Source organism: Coturnix japonica, chromosome 3, assembly GCF_054131305.1.
Source record: "Coturnix japonica strain WE chromosome 3, WE-NBRP24, whole genome shotgun sequence".
Lineage (NCBI taxonomy): Eukaryota > Metazoa > Chordata > Aves > Galliformes > Phasianidae > Coturnix > Coturnix japonica.
The window spans coordinates 88,526,374-88,553,278 of record NC_140665.1 but is presented as its reverse complement, the minus strand read 5'-3'; the positions used below and the strand labels follow the sequence as shown (position 1 = coordinate 88,553,278).

The 26,905-nt window shown below is 37.1% G+C and overlaps 1 protein-coding gene across 12 annotated transcripts in view; it reads left to right on the top strand.

Moving 5' to 3' along the window:
* Positions 1-25,305, top strand: part of EIPR1 (EARP complex and GARP complex interacting protein 1) — a 59,651-nt gene extending 34,346 nt beyond the window's left edge. For all 12 annotated transcript variants that reach the window (XM_085543940.1, XM_015859353.2, XM_085543938.1 and 9 more), the window contains 6 exons: positions 1,486-1,642; positions 10,364-10,463; positions 11,551-11,687; positions 15,272-15,439; positions 16,687-16,854; positions 23,092-25,305. In XM_085543940.1, coding sequence (XP_085400066.1) covers positions 1,527-1,642; positions 10,364-10,463; positions 11,551-11,687; positions 15,272-15,439; positions 16,687-16,854; positions 23,092-23,266 — 864 coding nt within the window. In that variant the 5' untranslated portion in view covers positions 1,486-1,526 and the 3' untranslated portion in view covers positions 23,267-25,305. The remainder of the gene's footprint in view (positions 1-1,485; positions 1,643-10,363; positions 10,464-11,550; positions 11,688-15,271; positions 15,440-16,686; positions 16,855-23,091) is intronic.
* The last annotated feature ends 1,600 nt before the right edge of the window (positions 25,306-26,905 follow it).

Genomic DNA, 26,905 nt, shown 5'->3' with positions numbered 1-26,905 from the left:
GTCTTTCAGTGGCACATTGATTTAAAGTGAAAGATTTCCCTCAGATGGTTTGGAAGTAGCTGTTTAGCATGCACTTTGATTATTAAAAGCTCAATTATGTACTAATAAATAAGGGATTACCCCTTATTTATCTTTTGATAATGGTATGGCCTCTTGATACTATATATTCAATTTGTGTACAACTTCCAATTACGCTAAAATAGTCACATGACTATATTTCATATTTGGTGCTTTTCATCAAATACCTAGTGCTCATGTATTTTGAATTCTGTGTCTTTAAGTTCTTTTCCTACCCTTGTTTTTTTTTTTTCCTGTTAGAAATGGACATTGTTTTTCGTGCTATTGTTTGTTGTGGGAGTGGCTATTTTATGTTATAATATCCAGATTGGTCACCTTGGTGATGGAGACATTTCTGTTAGGCTTTCTCAGGCTCAGTGTCATTCTTTCTCTGATTTACCATCCTTATTCTTGAAAACGCTCTCATTATAGTTGTTCCAAAATAGGGACATACCTCTAAGTTGATCACGTCTGTTCATGGGTCTTTTATCAAGTACTCTAGACTAAAATCAGCACTTGAAGATAGAACAATGAGAGAGGCTTGTGATATCACCTCGTCATACAAAACATTCCACTAATTATTTCCCATCCTTGGGACTTTGCTTTGAAAGCATTTTCCAGTAGGTAGTGACACCCAAAATTTCACTCCCCAGTGTCACTGTAGCTGGTTTCTTTGTTCCTGCAACAGTAGACACATCCTTCTGCTTTGAATCCTGGACCAGAAGCTGTTACAGTGTGGACATGTCCAGTGCTGGTCTGGTCTCTTCACATTCTGCACTGATGCAAAGTCTGATTATTTTGAGGTGATGGGCAATACTTTATGTGCATAGACTATGTGGTGTTTTGTTCCCTTTGATTACAGTTGGCTTCTTTTTCATATATTGTGATACTTTGCTATACACATGAGTTCTGTTTAAGTTCTGGAAACCGCTTTTGTTTTGAGTTAGAGGAGTGTACTTGGGTGGAATACTGAAGTTTTCTAGTAAACTTATTAGTAGCAAAAAGGTACAGCATAATACTATAGGTTAAACTGAAGATTGCCCTTGAAAGGAAAATAGTATAACTGTTTCTCAGTTGTTGATGTTGAGGCCTCAAGTAAGATAAATTATGGGTCGTTTTCATTAACATTGTTATGGGGATTGATGCTTGGCGAACTTGCCTTAAAAGCAGGTATATTTTCATGATCACCTTTCAAACAGGGAAGGCTGAATTGCATACATGCTAATTATGAGTTTTGCAGTAACTTGACTGCTAGCTTGAGGTCTGACTGTACCCATATTCTGTGTTCTTTGCATTCAACTTACAATCTTTTTGAATTTTTTAAACAGGAGATGTGCATTGCTTATAGATTTGTGTAAATGTCGATGCACTGTATACAAAATATGTCTGCCATACGATGATCTGTTGACATTATTCTCTGTTGCTTAGCTTCAGACAGTAAAGTCGTGACATGTGCTGCTGTTTGGAGGATGCCGAAGGAATTGGAATCAGGCAGTCATGAATCCCCTGATGATTCATCAAGCAACACTCAAACCCTGGAGCTACTCTGTCACCTTGACAACACAGCCCATGGCAATATGGCCTGGTAGGATTCTGCATATTTTATAGTCCTAGAAAAGCCTACAGGAAAGACCTGTGCTGTTAGTTTTGTGCAGATTTATATTGTAGAATCTACACTATACATTTTAAAGCTATTGTCTTTAAAGAAAAAAGTACAAATCAGATTTTTGTCCCAGATATTTCATAGGTAGAAAACATTCATTATAGTCCTGCAAACACATATGGAGTAACAGCCTGTACTGTTTTAATGTGCTTCTCCCCACTTGCCCTCGTCTAAAACCTTCTCTGCACAAAGGTATAATACTTAGCACTTTATTGTTTTTGTGGAATATAAATTTGATGTTGTGTCAGGTGAGTAAGTACCGTAAAACAAAGTCTGTAAGTGTAAGTCATTTGTTAGGGGTAAAAATTTGTTTTATTATTTGATTCTTGTTTAACTAGTCTTTTACGTGGCCTAAGAAAAGACAAGGAGAGTTGCAGTACTGGAGGGAGAATTACTGAGGTTTGTTTTCCATTCTGTTCTTTGAAATTGCTAATCCTAGTCCTTTGCTTTGTGATGTGCGCCAGCTGCTTCCTGAATGAGCACACTAACTCACTTGATTCATATTTCACCAGCTGCAGTATTGTTTTTACACGTTCGTGGACTACAAGGCCATCTTCCACTGGCAAGACAAGTTGGAATTATGAGAACATGGTCTGTAGTGGTCTCAGCAATTCCTGTTCATCTGTTAATAGAGTGGAGTAGAAGATGATAGTGCAAGTTGCAGAGTCTCTTTCAGAATTTTAAAAGAATTTAAAGCAGACTGGAATAGTATAGCAGATTCTTGCAAGTTACATGCAACATTTTTGATCTGAAACTAGGCAAGGATAAAGCAGCATCAATTTTGAGACTATTATGTGTTTGAGTAGGATGGGCTTCTTGTGTCTGATACCTGATGTGTGAGGTATATCCATTGTAATTTTATTATACTTAGATATATGCATGTAGGAGTAACTTTACATTATACCAAAAGGGAAAGATAGTTAAAATCAATCTCAGTTCCTTTTCAGAATCCAGTTATGTGAAATTTTGATTAATTCGACAGTAAGAAAAAAAATGTAGAATTTAGAAATAATAGCTAAATCAGTTGATTTTTGATGGCCAACATTTTTACTGAGTTCTAAGACTCCTTGTAGATTAGAACTGAAGTTTCAACATTAAGAAAAGTAAATAGAAGTTAATATTTTCTTAGGCAGTTCTGTAGAAAAGACCAGTCACTGTCTATTCAGGTTCACATTGCTGTTCAGTGTACTTTATGCTAAAATAAGTTTAGCTAATTATATTTTTTTTTTCTCATGATAGCAGCTTCAGTGCCTTGCTCCAGTACTAATGCTTACAAATATCTGCTACCCATTATCTGTGTGGGTTTTCTTCAAGGCGTGTTTCCATTACATTTGTTCAGTATTCTGTTTTGGAATTTTTTTAGAACGTTACATGTGTATGTGACTGAGCGCTATTCTCATTAGGTTACGTACCTGTATGCATCTTAGCTAGTACTGTTGAGTGTCAGATCATCATATGGGCAACATAGGTACAGTAGTAAAGGGAAAATGAACAGAGATTACAGAAATAAGTGGAAGCTTAATCATAGGAGGCCAGAAAGAGGAGGAATGAAAAATTCTGTTCTTAAGCAGCAAACAACTGTGAGTTGCTATAGAAATTTGGAAAGGAATGAATGTGTTAAGAAAAAAAGTAGTTTGCAAACATATATAACGTATTATACATATGTAATGTAGGTAAAGCTAATAACATTAGTGAGCTTCTCTACATACCAAAGTTGATTTTTTTCCTTGTATCCCACACATTAAATCCTAAATATTTGAAAATTGATGGTTTTAGGAACTTTAACACTGTCAGGCTGTATTCGGGTAACACTTGCATTTACTGGTGTGATGTTTGTAACATTAATTCTTCTGTCGTGTGCAACTTTGTTAGCAATCTGGATTTATATATTAAAATTCTACCTTGCTATTTATTTATTACAAAAAAAGTGTCCAAAACAATTCAGTGATCTGTATCTGATAAATTGAAACTTGGAAGTAATGCTTCTTTTAGGAGGATCACATGTGGGTTTTTGTTGTTGTTGTTTTTTAAAGTATTTTAAATGTTTCTTTCGAAGAAAAAACTTTAATACTCGATATGCCGCTGTATCAGAAATATAATTGTGAGAAAGGAGCTCCCTCTGATCTTTGTATGGAGGTTTAATGAGTACCAGAAGTGCCAGTCAAATGGTAAAAGGCATAAAATACTGTTTTTCAGGCTTTTTTGTTGTTGTTGTTGTTGCCTAGCTGATACAAATTGTTTGTTACAGGACTTTCATTTCTTAACATAATGCAAAAACAAATGAGCCCTATCAGAAGCTGCATATCAGTACAGATGATGATTACAGACAGATTCAAATAATTGTCAGCCTGTTAGAATAGCTGTTGCACACCTGTTCAATTCCACATGCTTATTATATCCTCTATCACCCACCACTGGTGTTACACAGCAATGAGGTATATAGATTTTCTTTTAAATGTTCTGTATAAGAGCTAAGGATGTAACTTACAGATGAGCCGCTTTTCTTTATTATTCTCTCCATTTTATTTTGTTCCTTTCTAAAACTGTGAAAGCTTTAACTTTATTCTTTTTTTTTTTTTCTTCCTTAATTCTCTACAGGATTTGCTCTCTTGAGTCTTCAATTATCTTTTATTGTAAATAAATCCGTACAATATACATCAATTGAAATGTTCCATCTTTTTTTTTTTCTTGTATTCATCATCTCATTCTCCCACCTTTCACATCTTCTAAAATGTGACCAGGAGTAGTTGAGGAATTGATTACCCTGAAGTCTCTTTCATCCCTTTGATTTATTTACTTTTTTTGTTAATTTTCAATCATTAGGACTGTGCAAGTTTAAAACATTAAGCTATTTATGTGTTTACAAATACTAGGGAATTATGGTATCAACTGGCTAATGAAATAATAAAAAGTTGTTGTGTGTCCAGTTTATAACGTTGGTTTTTTACCAGGATTCAGCTCTAGTCAGGTAGAGCACAGGAAATCTTAATGGAAACAAGATCTGATAGTGAAGTGAATGCTGGGGGAAATATAATAAGCTCATTAAGTATGGCGTGTAGAGCTTGTGAGATGTGTTCAGTCAAGTTTTTACCACTGGTGATTAATTTAGTGATGTAAATGAAGTAAAGTTTTGTTGAAGTCTTTGCAGTTTTTTACCATAGATCTATAAGTCAAGGTATGTAAAGCAGTCTAGAAATATTGTTACTCTAAAACAATGAGTTTGTATAGTACTATTTCACTTCTCCTTAACTTTGAAGATAGTTTTTCCATTTCAGTTTTTGCTATGCTGTGATTTTCCCTAGTTTAACTGCTGACTAAGTTGAGACTTTTTCCCTAACTGAAAGAAAGCTGACACTTTTTATAAAGTGTTTTTTTTTATTTAGCTATTCTCAGCACTAAATAAAATCTCTTAGGTTAAATCTCTCAACTTACTGCAGTCTGAAGAACTGCAAGCTCTTCAGTAAGAGCTTTTACTGTACTCCACGAGGATTGTCCTTGTGTAGAACTTGTGTCTTTTATTGCTGAAAGATGAACGCAGTGGAGCATGGCTACCTACTGTCTTCAGTATGAAAACTGTAAGTCACTGTTTTCTTTCTACTGAGAGCAGGTCTTGCTGTTGAATGTCTCATAAATTGTTGTTGCATAGGCTTGTTCTGTTTTATTTCAACCTTCGTATGCAGGACATAGGTAAGCCAGTCAAGCTACTGACTGGAGATGTTAATTTGTAATTGTAATTGTTCATGACTGCTTTGGTCAGTTTAGTTCATATGTACAACCTCTATAATTAGTTTACTTAATTTTTCATTGCTTCTGTAAGGTTTATTAACATTAAAATGTACTAATTTATACTGCAATGAACACATAGTCCAGATGGAAACTTGAGATTGTTAATCAGCTGAAGTGGTGTTCATTTTTGATCACCGCTTCCAATCACAAATAGTTCAGTAGAAATTTAATATTATTTTAATGGTTTTTGTTTTTGTTTTTTAGTTAAAAACAAATGGTTCCCATATATTGATTTCATGCAACAAATTCACTGCCATACTTCCTGTAAGATTCTGAACTTCTGGAATTCAGGCTGTCTTTATTATGCTTATATTTTTACAAATATCTACGCAGTGCTTTAAGTGTGCCTCTGTCTGAGGAGAGCCCAGTCAGTGTAAGCTTGTCTTACTGCACAGCTGCAGTAAATGGGGATGCAGTGAGATGAATATGGACAGAGGTGAACACTTTATTTTGCTTTCTGCCTTTCCTTTATAAAGTCTTCTGGGGTCACCAGAGTTTTCATGACTTAAGGGAAGAAGTTAAAAACAATTTAGAGTACGTAGCATTCCTGTGTCATCAGAACACTCTTGCATTTGTTTGTGCAGCAATTATGTTTGTCCAAATGTAAAAATAATTTTTGGAACCACAGTCAAGTACAAGGTAGGTGCCTTTTAGGGTCTAGTCCAAATGAGCCTTTAACTCTTTCATTCTTCTTAGCAGTTTCTTAACCAGAAAAGGTACCTAAATTCATCTGTCTTAACTTTCAGGTTTTTTTTAGGTAGCGGTGTTTTTGGTTTTACTGTGTTTTGAGCTCTTCAACACCAACATATACCTTGTTGGATGAGAATTTTTAGATAAAGCATAACTTGTATGCACTAAACGTCTCCTTCTAACAGCATGGCTGCCAACAGAATCAAAATCCAGCCAGAACTATTTTAATCAAGAAATGTGCCCACTCTGTAGAGTACTTAAGGCATAAGAATGGTGGATCCCAGGCTGCGCTCTGACCCTTATTCTTAAAGAAGTATCCTAGTCATCAGATAACCACCTTTAAACTTGAATTATTGTATTGTGAAGAAAGGAAGGATATTTGGATGCTTAATACGTTAACTTTTCTGATGGGCTACACGGAGGCTGCGGAATCACAGAATCACAGAATTGTAGGGGTTGGAAGGGACCTCTAGAGATCATCGAGTCCAACCCCCCTGCCAAAGCAGGCTCCCTACACCATGTCACACAGGTAGGCGTCCAGGCGGGTCTTAAATATCTCCAGAGAAGGAGACTCCACCACCTCCCTGGGCAGCCTGTTCCAGTGCTCCGTCACCCTCACTGTAAAGAAGTTCTTCCGCACATTTGTGCGGAACTTCCTATGCTGTACTTTCATCCCATTACCCCTAGTCCTATCCCCACTCACTACTGAAAACAGACCAGCCTCACCACTATGGCTCACACACCTCAGGTATTTATAAACCTGGATCAAGTCCCCTCTCAGCCTTCTTATTTCAAGGCTAATCAGACCCAGTTCCCTAAGTCTCTCCTCATAGGGGAGATGCTCCAGGCCCTTCACCATCTTAGTGGCCCTCCGCTGGACTCTTTCCAAGAGATCTCTGTCTTTTTTGTACTGGGGAATGTTCTGCTACATAATAGGATGCTTGGGCATTGTGCAGAATTTTCAGTTGAGCACATTTTTTCTACTTATAAAAACAAATAGCTGTGACTTCCGCAACAACATATAAGCAACAATTAAACCTTTATTTGTCCAAGATTCAGTTCACACTGACAAAATTGATCACATGTTGCTTCGTTCTTTAGGCTATAGTAGATAACTTTGAGTTCTTCATTTGTAAAAGCTCATTGTGTTAGTAAAAGATGGCATTAATTATCTTTTTAGCATAAGAGGACTGTATTGTCTGTTATATGTGTACGTTTTAGTAAGTATTTAAATTCTCTTTTTTCTTCATTAGGATAATGTTCTCTGTAGGTTTTAATTTTAATTTTTAAATTTATTTAAACTAAAAACTAATAGCTAAAAGCTAATCTGAAGCATCAGGAGTTAGATAATAACAAAACAAGGTAAAAGAAAACACACATAATTCCTTATCTGCTGCTTATAGAGTCTCTAAAGAGTGGTGGTGAAGTTGGCTCTCATTTTCTGAGTGGCAGCTATGATTTTTGACAAGTATCTTGTCCATTTCCGAAAGCTGTAAGCATCAGCAGCTGTTATCACACTCAGGACAACAGTATTGCCTGGTTTATCTCTTTTCTTTTGTAAAGATTGTCACCACTTCTGCTGCATCAAAAAATAAAAATCTAGCATGTAGATATTGTTTTGAAAGTAAGTTGCTTTTTTCACTCAGTATATTTTTCCTTGTTATTTCATGTGTTTAATATTCAGTCGTTAATGCTTAGTACAGCTGAACGTGTTGTGAAGAGTCTTTTGAATAATCACTTAAATTATAAAATGTGAATGATCACTGTAACCACACCCTTGAAACAATGAACTTTTGTAAGTGATAAATTAAATAGGAGCAGAATGATCATCTCACAAGGACAGAGTGTGCAGAGACCTTTTCATTCTAAGGAATGTCAGCTGGATTATAATTGGCTCTAATTAGCACACTATTCAACTATAAAAATTCTTTACCTTGAAGCTCAGTGACACTCAGGGATGTGAAATTTCTTCCCACCTTTGAAAACATCAAAGAAACTGCTTTCACTGTAGCTTTTATAACTGAAGACTGAGTGGCCATTGTAGGAAAGGAGCAAATATATCAACAGGCATCAAGAATATTGATCTCTGGCTGGAAGAACACTTGAAGAGTTAATTGTTGAAATCTAATTTTATTGTGCTAATTGAAAGAAAATCTACATGTAATGATACTGAATGCCAATATAATACTTAAAGCAGTATACAAGAGAAATTAAGGGGGGAGATGGAGGGGGGAATGTAAAACTAAAAAATTTATTATTAGAATCTTGAAGATTTCTTAGCTATCAATTCAAAAGTGATGATTCTGATGTATTTTAAATTGATAATCCCTAAACTATGCCCTTTATTTGGGAAAGGGGGAGGCTCATTGTGTGGTCAGATGAAGATCCTAATGTATTGATATTTTATCCCTTTAGGTGCTTGTGAAGTGTAGCAGGTCATGGTTTCAGGCAATGCAGAAGCCAGTCCTTTCTTTGATCTGCTCCTTTGCCTTAGGGAAAATTTCAGTGTGTGAGGAGTCAGCAGCACACCTTCATTTAGTTCCAATCTTTTCATCTGAATGGCATTAATTTTCTTTTTTTTTCTTTTTCTTTTTTTTTTTTTTTTCCCCCACATGGTTCTGTCTTCTCAGTCTGGCTTCTCTTTATTGTTTCATGGATCTGTATGTAAATCCAAATTCTTGTTTCTCTAAATATACTACGTTAGAAGTGATGAAACTGTTCATGTGTTCATGGAAGAAACAAAGGGGATTTTGAGTGGAAATTCATAGCTGAGGTTGTGACAGAGGTTGTGTATCACTTCTTTCCATTTCTTTTTCTTTGCTATTTCCTTTGTCTAGTGTTTTGTTTTAAGCTTGAATGAAGTCCCATGGGTTGGATCTGGGATCATCTAGGTCTTAGGAAGGTAGAAGTGCTGCAAATTTGGAGATTACACTATGAATGCTTCTGTATCAAGTGCCAAGCTAGGAATGTAGCCAGTGGCTGTATGATCTTGAGCTTGCTTAACCCAAGAGTGCATCTACTCATGCAACCCTGTTCCATCTTTTCAATCCAAAGACTGATCTGATTCATGCAAGAAGTTAGACAAGGATGTTTATATCTGATGATATTCTAGTGATCTCTTGAAGCTTGTCAGGAGTTTTTCTTCATGTATGCACTGAAGATGAGAACAGCATGTCAAACACTGTTAGACCAAAGACTTAAGTTATTCAGAGACTGGAGAAAGTTTCTCCATTATATTCTCTACTCATATCAGTTGTGATCTCTGTCTTTCACTGCATTGTGGAGATAGAAGATTGCTCAACTTTTAGAATTATTGAGTACAAAAACCTGTTCTTATCAAATGACAAGTATTATCCTTTTAACCTTTCTATAATCCCCAACAAAATGTTGGAGTTTTTGTGCATACACTTAGCTGTGCTTCCTTTACCCACTGGCAGTGCGTGCTGCTTCTCATAGCTAGAAATAGAGTACTGAAGATTTCTTCTGTTCCTTCACGTATAGCTCACAGATGGAGAACCACTGGTAAAATGTGTGTTAGAACTGTGTTGACAGCCTTGAAGTGCAAGAGGTTTGCGTCAGAGGTCTAAGGTTTAGAGGTCTTTTGGTGCAATTCATGGTTTCAAGCTAAATTACTCGTAGTAAATGCATGTAAAACCCTTTGTTTTGTTCTCTGTATGTATGCAAAGTGATTTGTGCTATAATGACAAAATCATTTTTCATGATTCAGTATATGGGATGGATAGCAATTCAAGTATGGCTTTCAAAGAAATCTTACAGTTAGGCGAGCATCCAAGGAAACTGGATGACATTCCTTTTCCAGACAAATTTTGATAAGATGTCAGAGGACTCTAAAAAGAAAAGAGAAGGATGCATACTCTAGAGTTGACAAAAATTCCATAACCAAACCTTATTTTGTGTCATGCAGTTTAAGTAAGTGACACTGCAATAGTGTACGTCTATGATGTGTAAAAGTTGCAGGTTTTGCAGTTAAATTATGGGCCAGTTTCAGCTGAAGAAAACAGTAGTCAAAATCATTTAGGAGCTGAAACAGATTGGATCCACGAAATTCAAATGTCTTTCCAGTTCAGACTCTAATTGGTTCTAATGATAGATTTTTTTAATTATTTTTTTAAAAATTTTTATTATTATTATTATTTTGTTTTACAGTGTTATGTGGGAACCAATGGGAGACGGTAAAAAGATCATTTCTCTGGCTGATAATAACATATTACTGTGGGATTTGCAGGAAAGTTCAGCCAAAGCTGTGGTAAGAATTTTATTCTTATTTTAAGAATTGATACTATACTTGAATGTAGCATGAACAGTACTCACCAACCCCAGACTTGCTCAACATTTAACTACTTCTTCACTAGTGACTTCAAAAGTATCCTGTCTCCAGTGGGCGCTGGGGGAAATTAATGCAGAATCAATTGATAGCTTTTAAGAAGAGGTAACTGAGTATTTTTATCTGTTCCTAATTGTTAATTATTTCTTTTTTACTAGAGTTTCCCTTTCGTACTGATTCTGAAGAAAAGCAATTTTTTTGGAAAGGAAAACTTTGTCATGTTTTCCTTTACATTGCATAGTCATATAGTAAACTTTTCTGCCTTTAAAGATGTGGGATGGCTTATGTTCATGCTCATTTGGGATTTTACAGAAGGATTCTTGCACGCTTCCTTCTGTTATGCAAGGATCATATATGCATGAAAGTTCCCTTCACTGTCCTTAGGTCTACATGTTGTTTGTTGCCTGAACATTTAAAAAAAAAAAAAAGGTATGCATTCTGTGTCTGGGTGGAGATCCAACAAGAACCTAGAGCTTTAATCTGCTTGTGTGGAATGCCTCTCAGTGAAAGACTTCTAAATATGAGTATCACATGCAAGATGACCAAGTATGCTGCTGTACATTTATTGAAGAGCTTTTGATGCTAATTCTTTTCCTGTAGATAAAATGCAGCGTCTTGACATGGAAATGCACATGTTTCATAAGACTTTTGTAGCTGATTATGAAACTGAAAGCATATACTTATTTGCTGGCTTAAGACAGCTGTATGTCTGCTGTATGTCTGTATTGTCTGTACAAAGTTTCAACATGTACAGATACGAAACTGCTTAATTTATGTTATCTAGAAGCACTATACTTCTGAAAGCATTGCACTGTGTAAGCCTTTGTAAAAATTACTTTCAGATACAAAATCAGTCTGTCTTCCTAGTTTTCTTCACTTTTATACTAGGGTTTTGAATGTCTATTATGCCTGAAATGTTAGGCTATTGTGCAGTGTTCTGTCTTTAGTGGAACTACTTTCACTTGAACTTTACGTTTAGAAACGTTGCTAATTTCTGTTTCTTTGTTAGCTCTCTAGTTCTGCAGCCTTAGAAGGGAAAGGACAATTAAGATTTACTTCAGGACGATGGAGTCCACACCACAATTGTACACAGATTGCAACAGCCAATGATACCACTGTTCGCGGGTGGGATACACGAAGCATGAGGTAAAGAGCAATAGCAGTGAAAAAGCTTTTCTTCAGGAGGTGGAATTTTTTGTTGCTCCTAACTTTTTTTAAAAGATTAGAAACGTGGCAGAGCTATCAATTGTAGATGGAATGTTTGGGATTGCATAACTGGTGTATTCACGGTTTAGTAAAGCTTTTTCTGTTTTTTTTTACCCTCAGTTCTAAATCTGACTTGTATGTTGCATTTTACTGAACTGTGTGCTAGTTCTGAGACTGTTTCTTCAATGCATAGGCATTATGTGAATGAAGATAATCTGTGTATCAACCTGAAAGCCAGGATGCAACATCAGACCTGAGTATGCTATGAGTTGTCTTCGTAGCATACTGTACAAAGCTAACTTTAATCTCTGAAGGTAGTTCACAGGGTGATTTCACTATTCATTTTTCTGATTTTAACAGTAATATACTATAGTATATTGAAGACTGTAGCACACCAGTCATATGAAACTACCAAATCTATCAAAATCATCAGTATTAATTCAGGCTTTGAATCTCCCTGTTAAGGTGTTTTCTTCCCTATGTGGTTGTGGTTTTGATAAGTAAAGGAGTGTTGTTGTGCACATCTGTTTTCATGATGACTAAAGCCTCTGCAAGGTATTTTAAGGTACACTTTATCCCTTAGCACATAGTAATTTATTGCTAAACTGAGGAGGCTGATGTCTTCTAATAACTTTTGTTGCCTTAAAGGGGGATGACTTTAAATTTTGCTCGGTGGTTCCTGTCAACTCAGGGGTATTGCAGTAAATCCCTATATTTGCCAGCTTTGTATGCTTCTGCCTTATAGATTTGTTTAATTTAATGAACAAAAGTTAAAATACAAATATAATGATTAAAAGCCTCCTTTTGTGTGCCTGTTCTTGTATTTGAAAGTTCATTTTTTTTAGTCCTGTAAAAAGATAAAAATATAACTTGATACATATGTGTATTCTCATTTATGAAGAGAGAAGGTTTAAGGAGAAAGGTGAGGCTGTTCATTTGTTTGTAACATAGAGCATGTAGGACACTAAGATTAAACCCTGTATTTCTAATAGATGGTGTTAAATGTTGTGAAGTCTGCTTCATGTTCTGTCTTGTTAGAGAATAACATCTCTATCTTGTATTAAATTAATTCTCTGAATAACTTGTAACAAAGATAGTCCAGGTATTACCAAATTCAAGTTGCTTTACCAGGAGTTCATATTTCACTGCCCTTGAACAAATTTAAAAGAACAAGGCTATGTCAAAGAGCTGTTTGCAATGTACTTGAAGAAATACATGCAAGATTGTCTCATCTCCAACCACACTGTAATTAATATGACTAGAATTATGTGAATATTTGATGAGGACTATCTTGGCTAGAAGTTGGAGTTTAAACTCTGAGATATATAAACTATGGCAGTATAAAACACCAAAAAAAATCAAGGTCAGAAAACTGCTATACCAGCAAAGAGGGGAATGGAACTTCTAAAGCATCTTGAATAGCTACTTCTGTGAGAGCAGAAAAAAATAAAGGTCAGGAAACTGCTATACCAGCAAAGAGGAGAGTTTCTAAAGCATCTTGAATAGCTGCTTCTGTGAGAGTACAGTTAAGACAACTGTAAGAGAGTGTAAATGGTATTGAATGTAGCAAAGAAGAAAACACAAGAAGTTGGAAAGAAGACTGTTAGAATAGACTAGGAAGAAGTTGATCATTAGTAAACTTAACCAAGATTGGTTATGCTCTTGAAGCAGAGGGGAAAAACAATTAGGCTGAATGAATGTTTAGAGAGATTATATCAGGGAAATTTGGAGTCCATAAATAAATTATTAAAAAAAATGTAGAAGAGTATGAGAAGAGAGCATGACTAGTTGGAGAAAATATTTGTGTGGCCTTGTGTAATCCTACTAATCTATAGAGTAAGTGGGAAATTGAATATATGCTTTATTGCTGTATAGAGTGAAAAAGAATATTTGGATTTGGAAAGGAGAGGAATTGATCAAGTGGTCAAACTAACAGTTAAGTTGGCATAAAGGCTTTCGTGGTAAGCATGACTGAATGTAGGGTAGCCAGAGAATGGAATTTCTTCTTAAAACTTCACGCACTTTGCCATGAGCAGTGCAGTCAAGAACAAAATGGAAAATGCTACTAATGAAGGGGAAAGTATTTTATATTTGAAAAAGAAAAAAAAATCTCATCAGGATGTTTTAGGAAATGAGAAGGGAGTGTAAAATTCTGATTGCCGGAGTAGCTGGTAGAAAGGCATACCTGAGTCATATCGTTAGTCTCTCAAAATTTGAGCAGTATTTTGAAGTTGGTCAGCTGGGTGATATCATTTATCCTAGGTGACTGCAATAGCTGTCAGGAGAAGGATTACTAGGTGTGGTGTGATATACTTTGAGATTCTTCTTATGGGTCTTCTTGAGGGTGGGAAAGCTTTGCAAAGGGATCTGGATAGTTTGGATTGATAGGCCAAATCCTGTTGCATGACATTCAACAGGGCTGTTGGCATGTTCTTTGTTTGATTTGTAACAACTCCATGCAGTGGTACAGACTCATGGAAGAGACAGAAAGCTGCTCAGCAGAAAATGACCTGGGGATGCTGGTTGACAGCTGGCTGAACATGAGCCAGCGATGTACCCAATAATGTCAATGGCATCCCGGCCTGCATCAGAAATCGTGTGTCCAGCTGCATTAGGGAATGGATTGTCTCTTCTCTGCAGTGCTGATGGTACTATGCTTCAAATACTGTGTTCAGTGTTGGGCTTGTCACTGCAAGGACATTGAGTTGCTCAAGCATGTTCAGAAAAGAGCACTGAAGCTGGTGAAGGGACTAGAAAACAAGACCTGTGAGGAGTGACTAAGGGAGTTAAGGTGGTTTAGTCTTGCAGAAGTGGAGGCTGAGGGGAGGGGAGATCTCATCACTGCAACTACATTAGAGGAGGCTGCAGTGGAAAGGGTGTTATCTCTTTTCTCAGGGGATAAGCGATGAGATTTGAGAAAGCGTTAAAGCAGCTGAGGTTTATGTCAGATATTAGGAAGAATTTCTTTGCAGAGAGTGATGAAGCATTGTGAACTGCCTCAGGAAGTGACCAAGTCCCCCAACCCTGGAGGTATATAAGAGGTGTGTGGATGTTGTGCTAGGGGAAGTGGTTTAGTGATAGGTTGATGGTTGGACTTGATGATCTTGAAGGTCTTTTGCAGCCCAGATGATTGTGTGATTCTGAGAGCTAGACATAATAAATAAAAGTGGTATAACTACTTTGGGATGGAAAAGTTTTAGTATGACCATATTGTAGGTTAGTCACAGATATTTGTATGGTTGCTGAAGTGCTGTGCTAGAATCAGCTGGATTTAATATTTATTTTTAGCTCCAGAAGATCTCAATACAAATAAGTAGAGAGGGAAACTTTGAAGCATGCTGAGAAATCTACATAAGTCTCTGCAGTTAACAGTTGGGGTTTCCCCAGACTGTGCACTAGCACTGAGAACTTGAGGTCAGCGGGTGTTGAGGGCATTATGCAAGTTTCCAGGGAAACAGATTCTTGTCAGTGGATTGCAGTTAGCTTTTTACAGACCATTTAATTTTTTTCTATGTGTTTTACAGGCAGATATATTCCATAGAAAATGCACATGGACAGCTGGTACGAGACCTCGACTTTAATCCCAATAAACAGTACTACCTGGCTAGCTGTGGAGATGACTGCAAGGTGAAATTCTGGGACACAAGAAATGTCACTGAACCAGTGAAGACGCTAGAGGAGCATTCCCACTGGTAGAACAAATTATCTACATGCTGTGTTGTGGGTGGATAGCTTGTATCATTTATTCAGCTAATTATTTTACTGTTTAGGAACAATGCAAGCTACGTTTGTGCTACTTTGGATAACATTTTTTCTGCACAGAGGAAAGGTTTTAACATGAAAACATTCCTTGTGTGATTGTCAGTAAGAAGTTTAGGCAATCTTATAGTCTAATTGGGAAGATGCTGTTGTTAACACTGGGGAGATTGGGTACACCTTTTGAGAAGCACAGCAGAGATGTTGGCTTGTGGGGTGCAGATGAGATGCAGATGTGCCTGCCAGACTTCAGCATGATCTGCTGCACCTGATATGCAGAAAAGCACATGAGCTGTTTTGGTTGCCGCAGCTGCCATCTGTCCTTCCAGTGTGGAGTAGTAGATATGTCACTTTTTTCACACTCTTTGCATCCTGTAAGCCAGAGAAAGTCAGTCATTTTTTTTTTCTGAAAGTATACATTATGTATATTATATGTATTCTATATACCCGTTTGGCCTGAGATTGGAGCCAAGAGAATATCTTGTCTGAAATTTGCAGGCTCTTGTTAAGACTAGATGAACAGTTTGTATCAATGAAATACAAGTTAGAGTAATTCTTACCAGATATCTGAACCCTGAAGCTACTTTGAGGGGAATGAAGATGAGAATTAACAGGAGGAATACTTGTATGTGCTGTTTTTTCTTTCCTAGAAGACTGGAAGGAGAATAATGAAGCACAATCTGTAAAGCATCTAGTATTAATTTGTTATATAAAGTATCAAAATTGAAGATAAATATAATCCTTCTTTTCTTTTAAACTGTGATTGAAAGTTTATTGTGAAAATGAGTTTTTTGTCTAATAGGTGATTTCTAATCTGTGTTTTGTTTGATTTTATAGTTTTAGAACTTAAATATTTTCCTTATGTATCAAACATTAATCTTGCATATACCCTCAGGAAATGGTTATCACTGCATGGTGTGTTTTTGTTTTTTGGTTTTTTTCCCTAAAGTTTAGCTGTTGAGTTTTGAAGATACTCCATAGGAAACAAATGATATAGAAGCTTAAAGGCCAAATGAAAACACAAAAAAAATAGTCTTTGGAATGAGACTTTGCGTACTTACCACATTCAAATCAAAGATGAACTTTTAATTCTGTTTTTAAGATGGAAATCATTTTAAACAACATTGATGCACTTGCAACCTGCCAAACATGACCTCTTGTTCTTTCTGATTTATCTTCTTAGGGTCTGGAATGTCAGATACAATCATTCTCATGATCAGCTGATCCTTACGGGAAGCAGTGATAGTAGAGTTATTCTGTCTAATATGGTATCAATTTCTTCTGAGCCATTTGGACATATGGTAGATGACGACGAACTGAGTGACCAAGAGGAACAGCATCAAGAAGAGAAGTATGAAGTTTCCTGAGTTTTATGAGTATGGTTATAGTTTGTCTTTGTGTTAAAATGGTTAACGTGCTATTCTTTGCTGACTAGGATTTTTGTATACAGACCTTTCAGGTAAGTAGTTCTAATTAATACCTAATTCTTTACTCACAGTTATGGGTGGAATCTGTTCTTTTTATCAAATGAGCACAATCACTATATTTGCACTGGTGGAAAAGGGGGATGGTGATGCTGAGGACCAGTCCTAAAGTCATCTGGATGAGTGAAAAGATCACTTTAATGGAGCTCTGAATCAAGTTATGTACACATAATAATCTGGGTTAAAAAGGGGGTGTTTTGTTGTTTGTTTGGAAGAGAGAGAATGAGTAGTCTACTCGTTTATTCCTGATAGCTTTTCTGGAGTAAGTACCTGCTTTTTAAGAAAATATTTTTATTTGATAATGAATAGACAGCACGCGTATGAAAAAAGATGCTATCTTCTATTCCTAATAAGAAACTTTTCTTTGAAGTTTCTCTTTTGTGTATTTTTCCACATACGTGCCAACTCCTTGAGAGTCTGTGTCCATCTTTTATCTCATCTTTAAGACCAGAAGACAGTTTTGCAAGCAGTGAAACTAGGACTTTACCTGAGGATTTTTCTCTTGTCACAACTGACCTTCATTTCATCTCAACTGCTGATACAGATCAAGAGACTAGTTTGCTGTCCCTTTCTTGCTTTTTTCACTGCTACTGTGGTTACTTCCATCAATCATATAAATGGAAGAACAGCCTCTCTGCATCATATCAAAGGTCTCCGCAGCCTGTATCATAGCGACTAAGAGGAAATGTTATAGAAACAGGAAAACACACTATTTCCCCTGGGTATGCTTCCAGTCCTAGAACGTGAGCAGTTTAAGGGACAGTTACTACTTTCTGAATCATCTTTGGAGTCTTCTGATTTTTCCCTCTAGAGTTTGCTTTTACTGTTAGCCATATTCATGAGCTTCTTTTCTCACTAGCTGTGCTTTTGATTGTTCCAAAACATGCAGTGCATATACTGCCATTGTGAAATGCATCCAGGATGAGTACGCCAGTTGTGTTGTGTCTTTGTGCTGAAATAAGGAAAACCTTCAGCATTCTGTCAAAAATAGGTACTCTGATAGGTACTGGAGAACACCGGGTGTTAGACACTTCACTTGATAGGATACGTAAACAAGCTGGGCCGAATCTGGTGCAGTGCAATTTCCAGGTGTAGTTTTCCCCTGCTGTTTCTTTCTTTGTACAGTGTATCTGGTAATGAATTAATTTACTGTGGTATGACAAATATGAAATCTGATATTCAAAACAAAACTATTTCCTTCTTTTAAAGATGAGGTTTTTGTGTCGAAGCAGTACAGAAGACTGTTTCTTGTGTAAGAAAACACTATTTATAATGAAATGAATGGCTAGCTAATATACTTAGAAATTTTGTTCTAGTAGAAAAATCTTTGAATTCTGCATTACTGAACGGAGTAAAAAAGAAAATAGTGTACCATCTGAGCTTATCTGAAGCAAACTCTTGCAGTTGTAAAGTTCTGCCATGCAGTTAAAGGGAAAGGACGGCCACTAGGCTTGTTGTAGAGTCCAATGCATTTACTCTTTTGGTTGCATTTTGGACTCCGTACATTTTGCTGCTCTGTTGACTCACATCTGTTTCAAGTAACTTTTATGTTAAATCCTCCTTAACTTTACTGTGATAAGGAATTAACGATTTTTGGTGACTCTGAAAAACACTTTAATAAACATTATGATGACAAAACAGAATCTCTAGCTCTGCAAATGTAAGTGGTTGTTAGCATGAGCAGTAATTGGAAATAACAGCTCTCTACATGAAAACAATTATCCAAGGCTTAACAGGCTTCTCTCTCAAGTCAGTAGTGCAATTAACCTCTGTGTTATATAGTAAAATGAAAACTCTTCTCCTTTTGTAGAAGATGGTAGGGGTTGTGCGGTGTGAATAAGGCTACGAAGAGAAATCAGTCTGGTTTCAGCACTGCCTGGCATGGGTCATAAATTTATGCAGGATGTAGGTATAGATTACACATTGCTTAATGTAAGTGCTTGATGACAGAAAAGCTTGATGCCTTGTCAGTTGATGCAGGCAAGAGCAAATACAAGAAGAGAAAATGGTACTAAATTCTTTCAAAAAAAATCTTTGAAATAGTACAAGAAAACTTGAAAGTTGCGAAGCTTTTCGAGGGCAGGGAAAATTTTGGAGTAAGGAGGAAAATAGTTCACCAAGCTTGCCAGGCTTAACAAGTGATTACAAAGGGTGCTCATCAAATAAAGTTTGTCAGACTTCACTATCTAGGAATCAGCAGTCAGAGCAATCTGTACCTCTACCTCTTTGAGAGCTGTTATTTATGGAATGGATGGTTTCTCAGATAAAATTACATGAAATAATAGTATTTAAAATTATTGCTATGTTATGTATACAGTGTTAAGAAATACACTTATAAGGTCTATCGTGTTAGTCTCAAACTGCTGAATGTTAAAGAGGACCCAGCGCTGGGCCAAGGAGAACTTCATGAGGTTTAACAATTCTAAGTGCAAGATCTTGTGCCTGAGTCTTGGAGACTCTTATTGTCAATGAAAGCTGGGGCATGAAAGGATTGGGCGCAGCCATGGCAAAAAGGACCTGGGGGTTCTGGTGGATGACAAGCTGGACATGAGCCAGCAATATGCCCCTACAGCCCAAAAAGCCAACCATATCCTGGGCTGCATCAAAAGAAGCATGGCCGGCAGGGCAAAACGGAGGGAGGTGATCTTGTCTCTACTCTGTGCTGGTAGGGTTTCACCTGGAGCACTGCATCCAGATGTGGATTCCTCGGTGCAGGAGAGACATAGACCAGTTGGAGCATGTCCAGAGGACAGCCATGGGAGTGATCCAAGGGATGGAATAACTCTCCTGAGAGGACAGGCTGAGAGAGCTGGGAATGTTCAGCCTGGAGGAAGAGAAGGCTCTGGGGAGACCGGAGGGGCCTTTCAGTATCTAAAGGGAGCCATGACAAATGAGGAGACAGACTCTATAGCAGGGTCTGATTTTACAGGACAAGGGGAAATGGTGTCAAACTGAAAGAAGTGGTATCTAGATTACATATAAGAAGTTGTTTATGTTAAGCATTGGAACGAGTTGCCCAGAGAGGTGGTGGATGTGCCATCCTTGGAGACATTCAAGGTCAGGTTTGTCAGGGCTCCGAGCAACCTGATCTAGCTATAGGTCTCCCTATTTGTTGCAGAGGAGTTGGACTTGGTACTCTTATGGTATCTTCCAACTTAAACAATTCTATAATTCTGCTAATGAATTTTTAGCAGATAGTTTTTTTTTAAAAAAAAAAAAAGCCAGCCAAACAAAGCCCACATAAATTAATTATCTGTGTAGTAAAAATGATGTAAAACATAAGCTTTTCTTTGTGTTCCACTAGTATTTGCTGTCACCAACATCTTTTTCTATGTAATCTTTTTATACATGCGACTTTGTTCTTCTTTTTAAGTATTTGTTGCCTTGACTAAATAAATGTCAGTGTCATAGCTGTTAAGTGTATACCTTCTTGCAGTAACCAAATTGTTTAGTATTTGAGGGATTAAGATTCTGAGTTCATTCTTTAACAGATTAAAAAAAAAAAAAAAAAAAAAAGAAGCAAAAGCTGTACAAAAATTCATCAAGAGTAAATAGTTTTAGCCCTGGGACTTGGAAACAGAATAACTTTTAAGTATCCTAGATTCATGTAGCATCAAAACCTGTATCCCCAGCCTAGTCTTGGATTACCAGGAAAGTGCTCACATCGCTAAAATGCAAATGAATCTGGGGTGTTTTCTTTGAAAGAGTCAGCATGGGATAAAGTGATCTGTCTTGAAGAGATGAGGAAGAGAAAACCACCTCTTTCTGCTTTTCTAATTATTTTGGGCAATCTTTCAGATGCACAAAATGAATTCTGCTCTTTATCCCACTTTGCAGAAACCTTTTGGGTTTATTGCCCATTACAGAATTGAATGATGCGTCTCTTTTCTCTCATAGTGTTTATATAGAATGCCTCTGGACAGGTTGTTTCAGGTCTTGTTCATGAGTTGTGTTATTGAGATTATTTTTTCCTTCTGATTATCTTCTATAGTATCTCTCTCCTTCACATCAATTGATCACTTCCATTAGGATTTTCTTAGATTCTTGACAACTTTCCAAACTTATGCCAGTCATGTGCATAAGTAGGCTAAAAAAATAAGTAGGCCTTACCTGCTTAAACAGCCATAAAAGAAAATGATCTCATGTGACCTGAAGAACCATGTGATAGCATACTTTCTTGTATGGGAAGGTAAAAAATGGTCTTGTTGAGTATGAAAGTAAATGTATAGACAGTAATAAAGATCAGTTAATTTTTGTCGTTATAAAGGGCAATACCAAACTATATGATTCTGCCTTAAACACTCATTCCACTATGAATTCTGTGAAATAAATCAGATAAACTGTATTGTTTAGATGAAATGCTTTATTGGAAGATACACAAATTAGTGTGAGTTAGAGGCGTATTTGTCCTTTGTTTATCCAACCTTTGGTTAACTGAGACTCCTGGTTAACTGAAAGTCGGTCATGTCCCCTGACAGCAATATTCACCATGCATTACTCCCCTGCTTTTCCAGAGAGACATTTGAAACCTTCAGAATAATGGAGTTCTGGCTAAGTGGGTGAGCACTGCATGAGGCTCATTGCTGTCTAGGGACATGACCAACTTTCAGTTAACCAGGCATGTCAGTTAACAGGAAGTTAGAAAAACACATTGTGGGAGATGAAGTGTCTGCATATGTGTGTTTATTAGCTCTCTGCTGTTAGATGGTTTGTAGTAAAGGACGCATTCAGGAGAATTGCAGAACAGTCCTACTCTTTGTAATTAGCCAGAGGCTGTATGTTGTTTGTGCCAGCACCCTTTTTGTTAGTTGACCTTAAACGCAGCACAAGTAAATGATAATAGACCTTGGAACTAAATATTTGAAGCTATTCTGTAGTATCAGACTGCATTTGGTTCGTTCATTACATTCAATTGAATTTTAATTGTGATGTTAGATTCACAGCTGGTTAGGCCGGCTAGGTGGACCAGTGATATCCTGCAAGCAATTTGAACATAATGCTGTGTGTGCTTTGTGATTGTAAGGATGTGTACTTCCAGAGGGAAGTGATAAAGGGCAAAGAGTGATCAGCACTTCATTTCTGCAACAGCAGTATCTGTTTAAATGATTGGTAGTTTGCAAAGCCCTCTGTCTTTGCTTTCTGCAGGCAGGACTGCGGCTGTAATACAAGTCTTTTTCAGGGAGGCGGGTGGATGCTGATCGCTGTGAGGCAGGAGTGATTCTCTATGGAGGAAGGGAGCTGTAAGGTCTTCCTACAAACTCACCTACCCTGCAGCTACAAAACAATGTACTGTGGTGCCCTTAAAGAAGGGAGTGGTTCTGTGTCTGGGGAAGAGAAGGGCTGCTCTCAACTAGCAGAGCACAGCCATTGACTCTTGAATGGTTTGAAATTTAAAGACTAGCCTGAATCAGTTTTGAAATATTTCCACTGCAGAAGAGAGTAAGTCTGTCTCTCGTGATGATGTGGATGACTAGGAACTTGGTAGTGAGAGGTGAAGTTATGTGATAATAAGTGAGAATTTGCATTGTTAGTGCATCTGGTGTTATAACTAAAGGGATGAGAAGAAGGAAAAATGATCATGCTTGGAGGGGTGCCTTTATTTCCTTTCTGTTACTCTGAATGGGTCCAGGGTTGCAGCACAGGAGAGAGCACAGTGTCAAGGACCAAAACTTATCTGCCTGCTCTCATGTAAGAGATTATATGCTTTGAATAATTCAGTTGGCAACAAATAAGGTGGACCATGATGAGGAAAAGCTGTTGATTAAGGGAAAAAACAACACTTGTCTTTTGATGCTTGAAGTATGAGAGGAAGGGTGGAAGAGATTGAAATGCTTCAAGTGGGTACTGAAAGACATGGAAAACTGTAATGAAGTTGAGAATAGCATGTTTATAGTTGTTTATACTTTACATGATTGTGTTATCTGAAATGTACAGATGTGCAGACACCAGGTGTAGAAGGGTACTTCCTTGAACCCACACTACTGTGCTGTTAAATAGGAACTTGTGCTCCAGGTGTTAGTGACGCTTAACTTTGCATTTTAAATCAAGAGTGTTGATGGATGCTTACTTTCTTCTTTCTTGTTTTCTTTCTTTTTTAATTATAGGATCAAAGAGCCCCTTCAGGACAGTGTAATAGCTACCTATGAAGAACATGAAGATAGCGTATATGCAGTTGAGTGGTCCTCAGCAGACCCATGGCTGTTTGCCTCTTTAAGTTATGATGGGAGACTTGTTATTAATAGGGTTCCAAGAGCTCTTAAATATCACATACTATTATAATTGGTTTGGGTTATGATGGGAATGTTGTCTTGATGTACACAATTGGTAGGTATTGTTTAACTTTTTTTTTTTTCAGGATCTACTTTCATTTTTATTAAACGCATATACATCTTTGTTAAGAAAATTTGTACTTATATGGACGCTTCTAATTTGTCTTTTGTATTTACCCTGGAAAGTATGATGCCTATTTTAGAAAAGGCCATACTGGTTATTGTTCTTCTTTAGTTTTTTGTTTGTAGCCACTGAGTTTAGGGATTGCAGAATTTCTGGAGGTGCGAGGTGCTTTCCATACTACTGATTTATTACTTTAGCTTTATGCAGATATAGTTGATTACAGAGGAGTTAATACTTAGAAGACTGGAACAAGGTGCATGTAACAGAAGTCATCTAGTCATTTCCAACAATATTTTATCTTTCTTCCTTATATAAGCAGCCTTCTGTACTTAGGGTCACGTTCTGCTGACTGTTCTGGTTCACACTTTAACTACTGTAAATGCAGTTGGGAATGTCCTGAAAGGTTGTCATAATTCAGTCTAGTATTGTAAATAGTTTTTCTCATTGTGTATCCTAAGAAGGAATGTTAATCATGAAGATTAAACCATCAAAGCAGAGTTTTCGTTTAAGCTTTACAAAAGTAAAGTCCCACCCTGTAATTTGCAGACTAAATGCACTTTTGTGCATGTATTGTTAGAAACATCTATCTCTACCAAAAACTCCTATATTCTCATGTGATGTATTATACCATGTTTGCAAAACTTAGTTGTTTTGTAGTATATGTTGAGGGACTCTGGAGCTACATCATTGTTAACATGTAAAGGCTTTTGTTATTTGTAAGTGATGTCATTCTTATCCTTTTGACTCGGTGCCATTCTGCAGCATGACGTAGCAAACTTTCAACTAAGCACAAAATGTCCTTTGCTACATCATACTTTTTGCAACATGTGACCCAGGCATCAGTGACTGTCTTGCTGCAAATGCTGATAACAGATGTTGCCCTGCAGGAGGATGCACAGAAAACTTGAAATGTAGATGGAAGGTGTGGTAATATATTCCTGCACATACTGATAGATCCTCAACCCCTCAACGTGATGAAAATTCTGCTGCCTATTCCTTGTATACTTAGACTGAACTTAACAGCAGTTATCACTTGTTGTCTTTACATCACTGTTTGTTCTTATTGTCTTCAGGACTTGTGTATGTGTGGTGGTGTTGGTTGTGGTGGCATTTTCTAAGGCTATTGTGAAGGGGAAATACCAAGGCCACTGGCGTAGACCAATGGACAGACCAATTCCAGCCTCTTCCAGTGCTTCCTGACAAAGTTGCTATAGTAACTGCTGGAAATACTGGAGGGAGGGCCTGCTCCTAACCTCTGCTTGTGCTTACCCACTGCCTGGATTGAAATGTGCCCAACTGTGTGTGTGGGAACACACTTTGAGGGTATTGCTGGCTGCTACAGACCAAAGTGTCCAAAGTTGAATTCTGTTCCTAGCTGTTAGAAAAACTTCTTTGGAAGAATTCGTGTGAGGGAGTTAATTTAATTACATCTGTATTATTGTTTGTTTATGTGTTACTGCGATGCCTGTCTGCTCCAGAGTGAATGCTTCAATGGAAATTCTGATGGTCTGCATTTCTGTGTTAAGGTTTTAAACTTGTGCTGTTTGAAATTGCCTCAGTCTGTAATAAGGCATGAGCTATGCACTTGTACATTGTAAGAAAAATTACTTCTCTAACTCAGTAGTGCTTCAGTTGTTTGAATATCAAAATCATTGAAGGAGCTGCAGCTTCTGTGGAGCTTTCAGTCTTCAGACACAAAACCCTGTTGCTTTTTTCTTCCTCACAAAAAGCCCTGTGATTTTTCTTCAGTGTACAGCAGAGCTCTTGAAAACCTCATTAACATTAGGAATAAAGGTCTAATGAAATTTTATTGTCTGTTAATGTATATGGCTTGTAGTGGGAAGGTGACAGGAAATCATGTAGCCATATGTGGGATTTGGTTTGATTATAATATGTAATAAAATCTGGGACAGATTTCAGACTAATTTTGATGTAGCTGCACTTTCTTTAATATTTGAGAGCTTATATGTGACCGCCCTACCTGCAAACAAGTAGTAACAAAAATATCTTCTTTTGTTTTAGTTCTGTCAAATGGTGTATAATATCATGTAACAGGGAATAAGAGGGGCAGTGAATGCTGAGAGGGGTAGGAGTGGCAGGTCAAATTTGAATAAAATGAGTTACAGAAGAATCAGGAGAGTGGGAAGGATCAAGTTGTAATCATTTTCACCTATCTGGACCTGGCTCTGAGCAACTAGATCTGGCTTCCAGTGTCCCTTGTACATTGCAGGGGAGTTACATTAAATGGTATTCAGAGTAATAAAGATGACTGACTGGAGAACTGTGGAGGATCTTAACATCATGGGGTGACTGGATGATGAAATGATAGATGGAATTCTATGCAGAAAATATAAAGAAAACTCTGATACTATTGGTATGCATTGGTGGTCTCCAGTTACTGTTGTTATGGCTTGAAAGTGAGATTGTAGGGTTATAACAGATCTTTAAAAACATCACCTTAAAGTAGATTAAAATTAAATTAAAATTAATTAAATTAAAATTAGCTAAATAAGGGGATTTATTAGAAAGCAAGCAAAGAAGAAAATAAAGTACTGTGTACATTACATAATATTTGTAAAGCCATAGAGTATGTGCATCTTCATACGGTATCTAATTCTGTTGTATTCTGTCTTGGAATTGATACAGTAGAACTGGGAAAGTTTTTAGGGAAGGGTGACAGGAATGATGAATGGTGTGTATGAGGATGACTAAAAAGACAGAGAGGTAGGTAGATTGTTAAAATGGAGTCTCCAGGTGGTGGCTCCAAGTATGCAAAGTGAGGCTGCTCTTCACAGGCATGCAGTTGATCTCCAGCACTCCTCCATAACGCTGCAGCTCATCCCCACTCCTCTGCAAACAACCACCAAACAGACATCCAAATCTCCTTCAAGTTTACTTGGCTTGAAAGTCAGTGGACCAGTACTTGAAAGGAGAATGCATTGAGTTTGTTAAAAGTAAAGGCTCAGAAAATCCTTTTGAACCAGGAATTGCTGGACACCACCAAGAATACTTGGAAAGATTCCTTGTGTGCTTACCTGGTCTTTAGTTGCTTTCCTGGGTGAGCTATTTGCCAGTAAAGGAATAAATAAATAAGCTTAAAGAAAAAAAAAAAAAAAAAGAAGAAAGAAATTTGAAATAATAGAAGTGTATTCTATAAGGTTCTGTCTGTGATTCAGATAGAACTCTTTCATGTTTCTCTCACAACTGTTTACTTTGGTTGTAAGTTCTGTTTTAGGGAGTTTTAGGTAACCTTCACATCTCAAGTGAAATTTTTATACAATCTCAGTATGAATTCTGGAAAACGTCTACATTGTGAAACGCTCCTTGGCAAGGAGACTGTGGAGGCAAACTGCTTTCTGTACAATGGTGTCCATCATTTCTTCTGAGATGGAAATTGTGGTGTGACTGATCTCCTGCACTGGCTTGTTTCATTGTTCAAGAGAGAATGGTAAGCATGTAGTTACGTTTTCAAACAATCACCTCCTAAATGACTGTTTTGTTTTGCAGAACATGTATGTTTTGCTT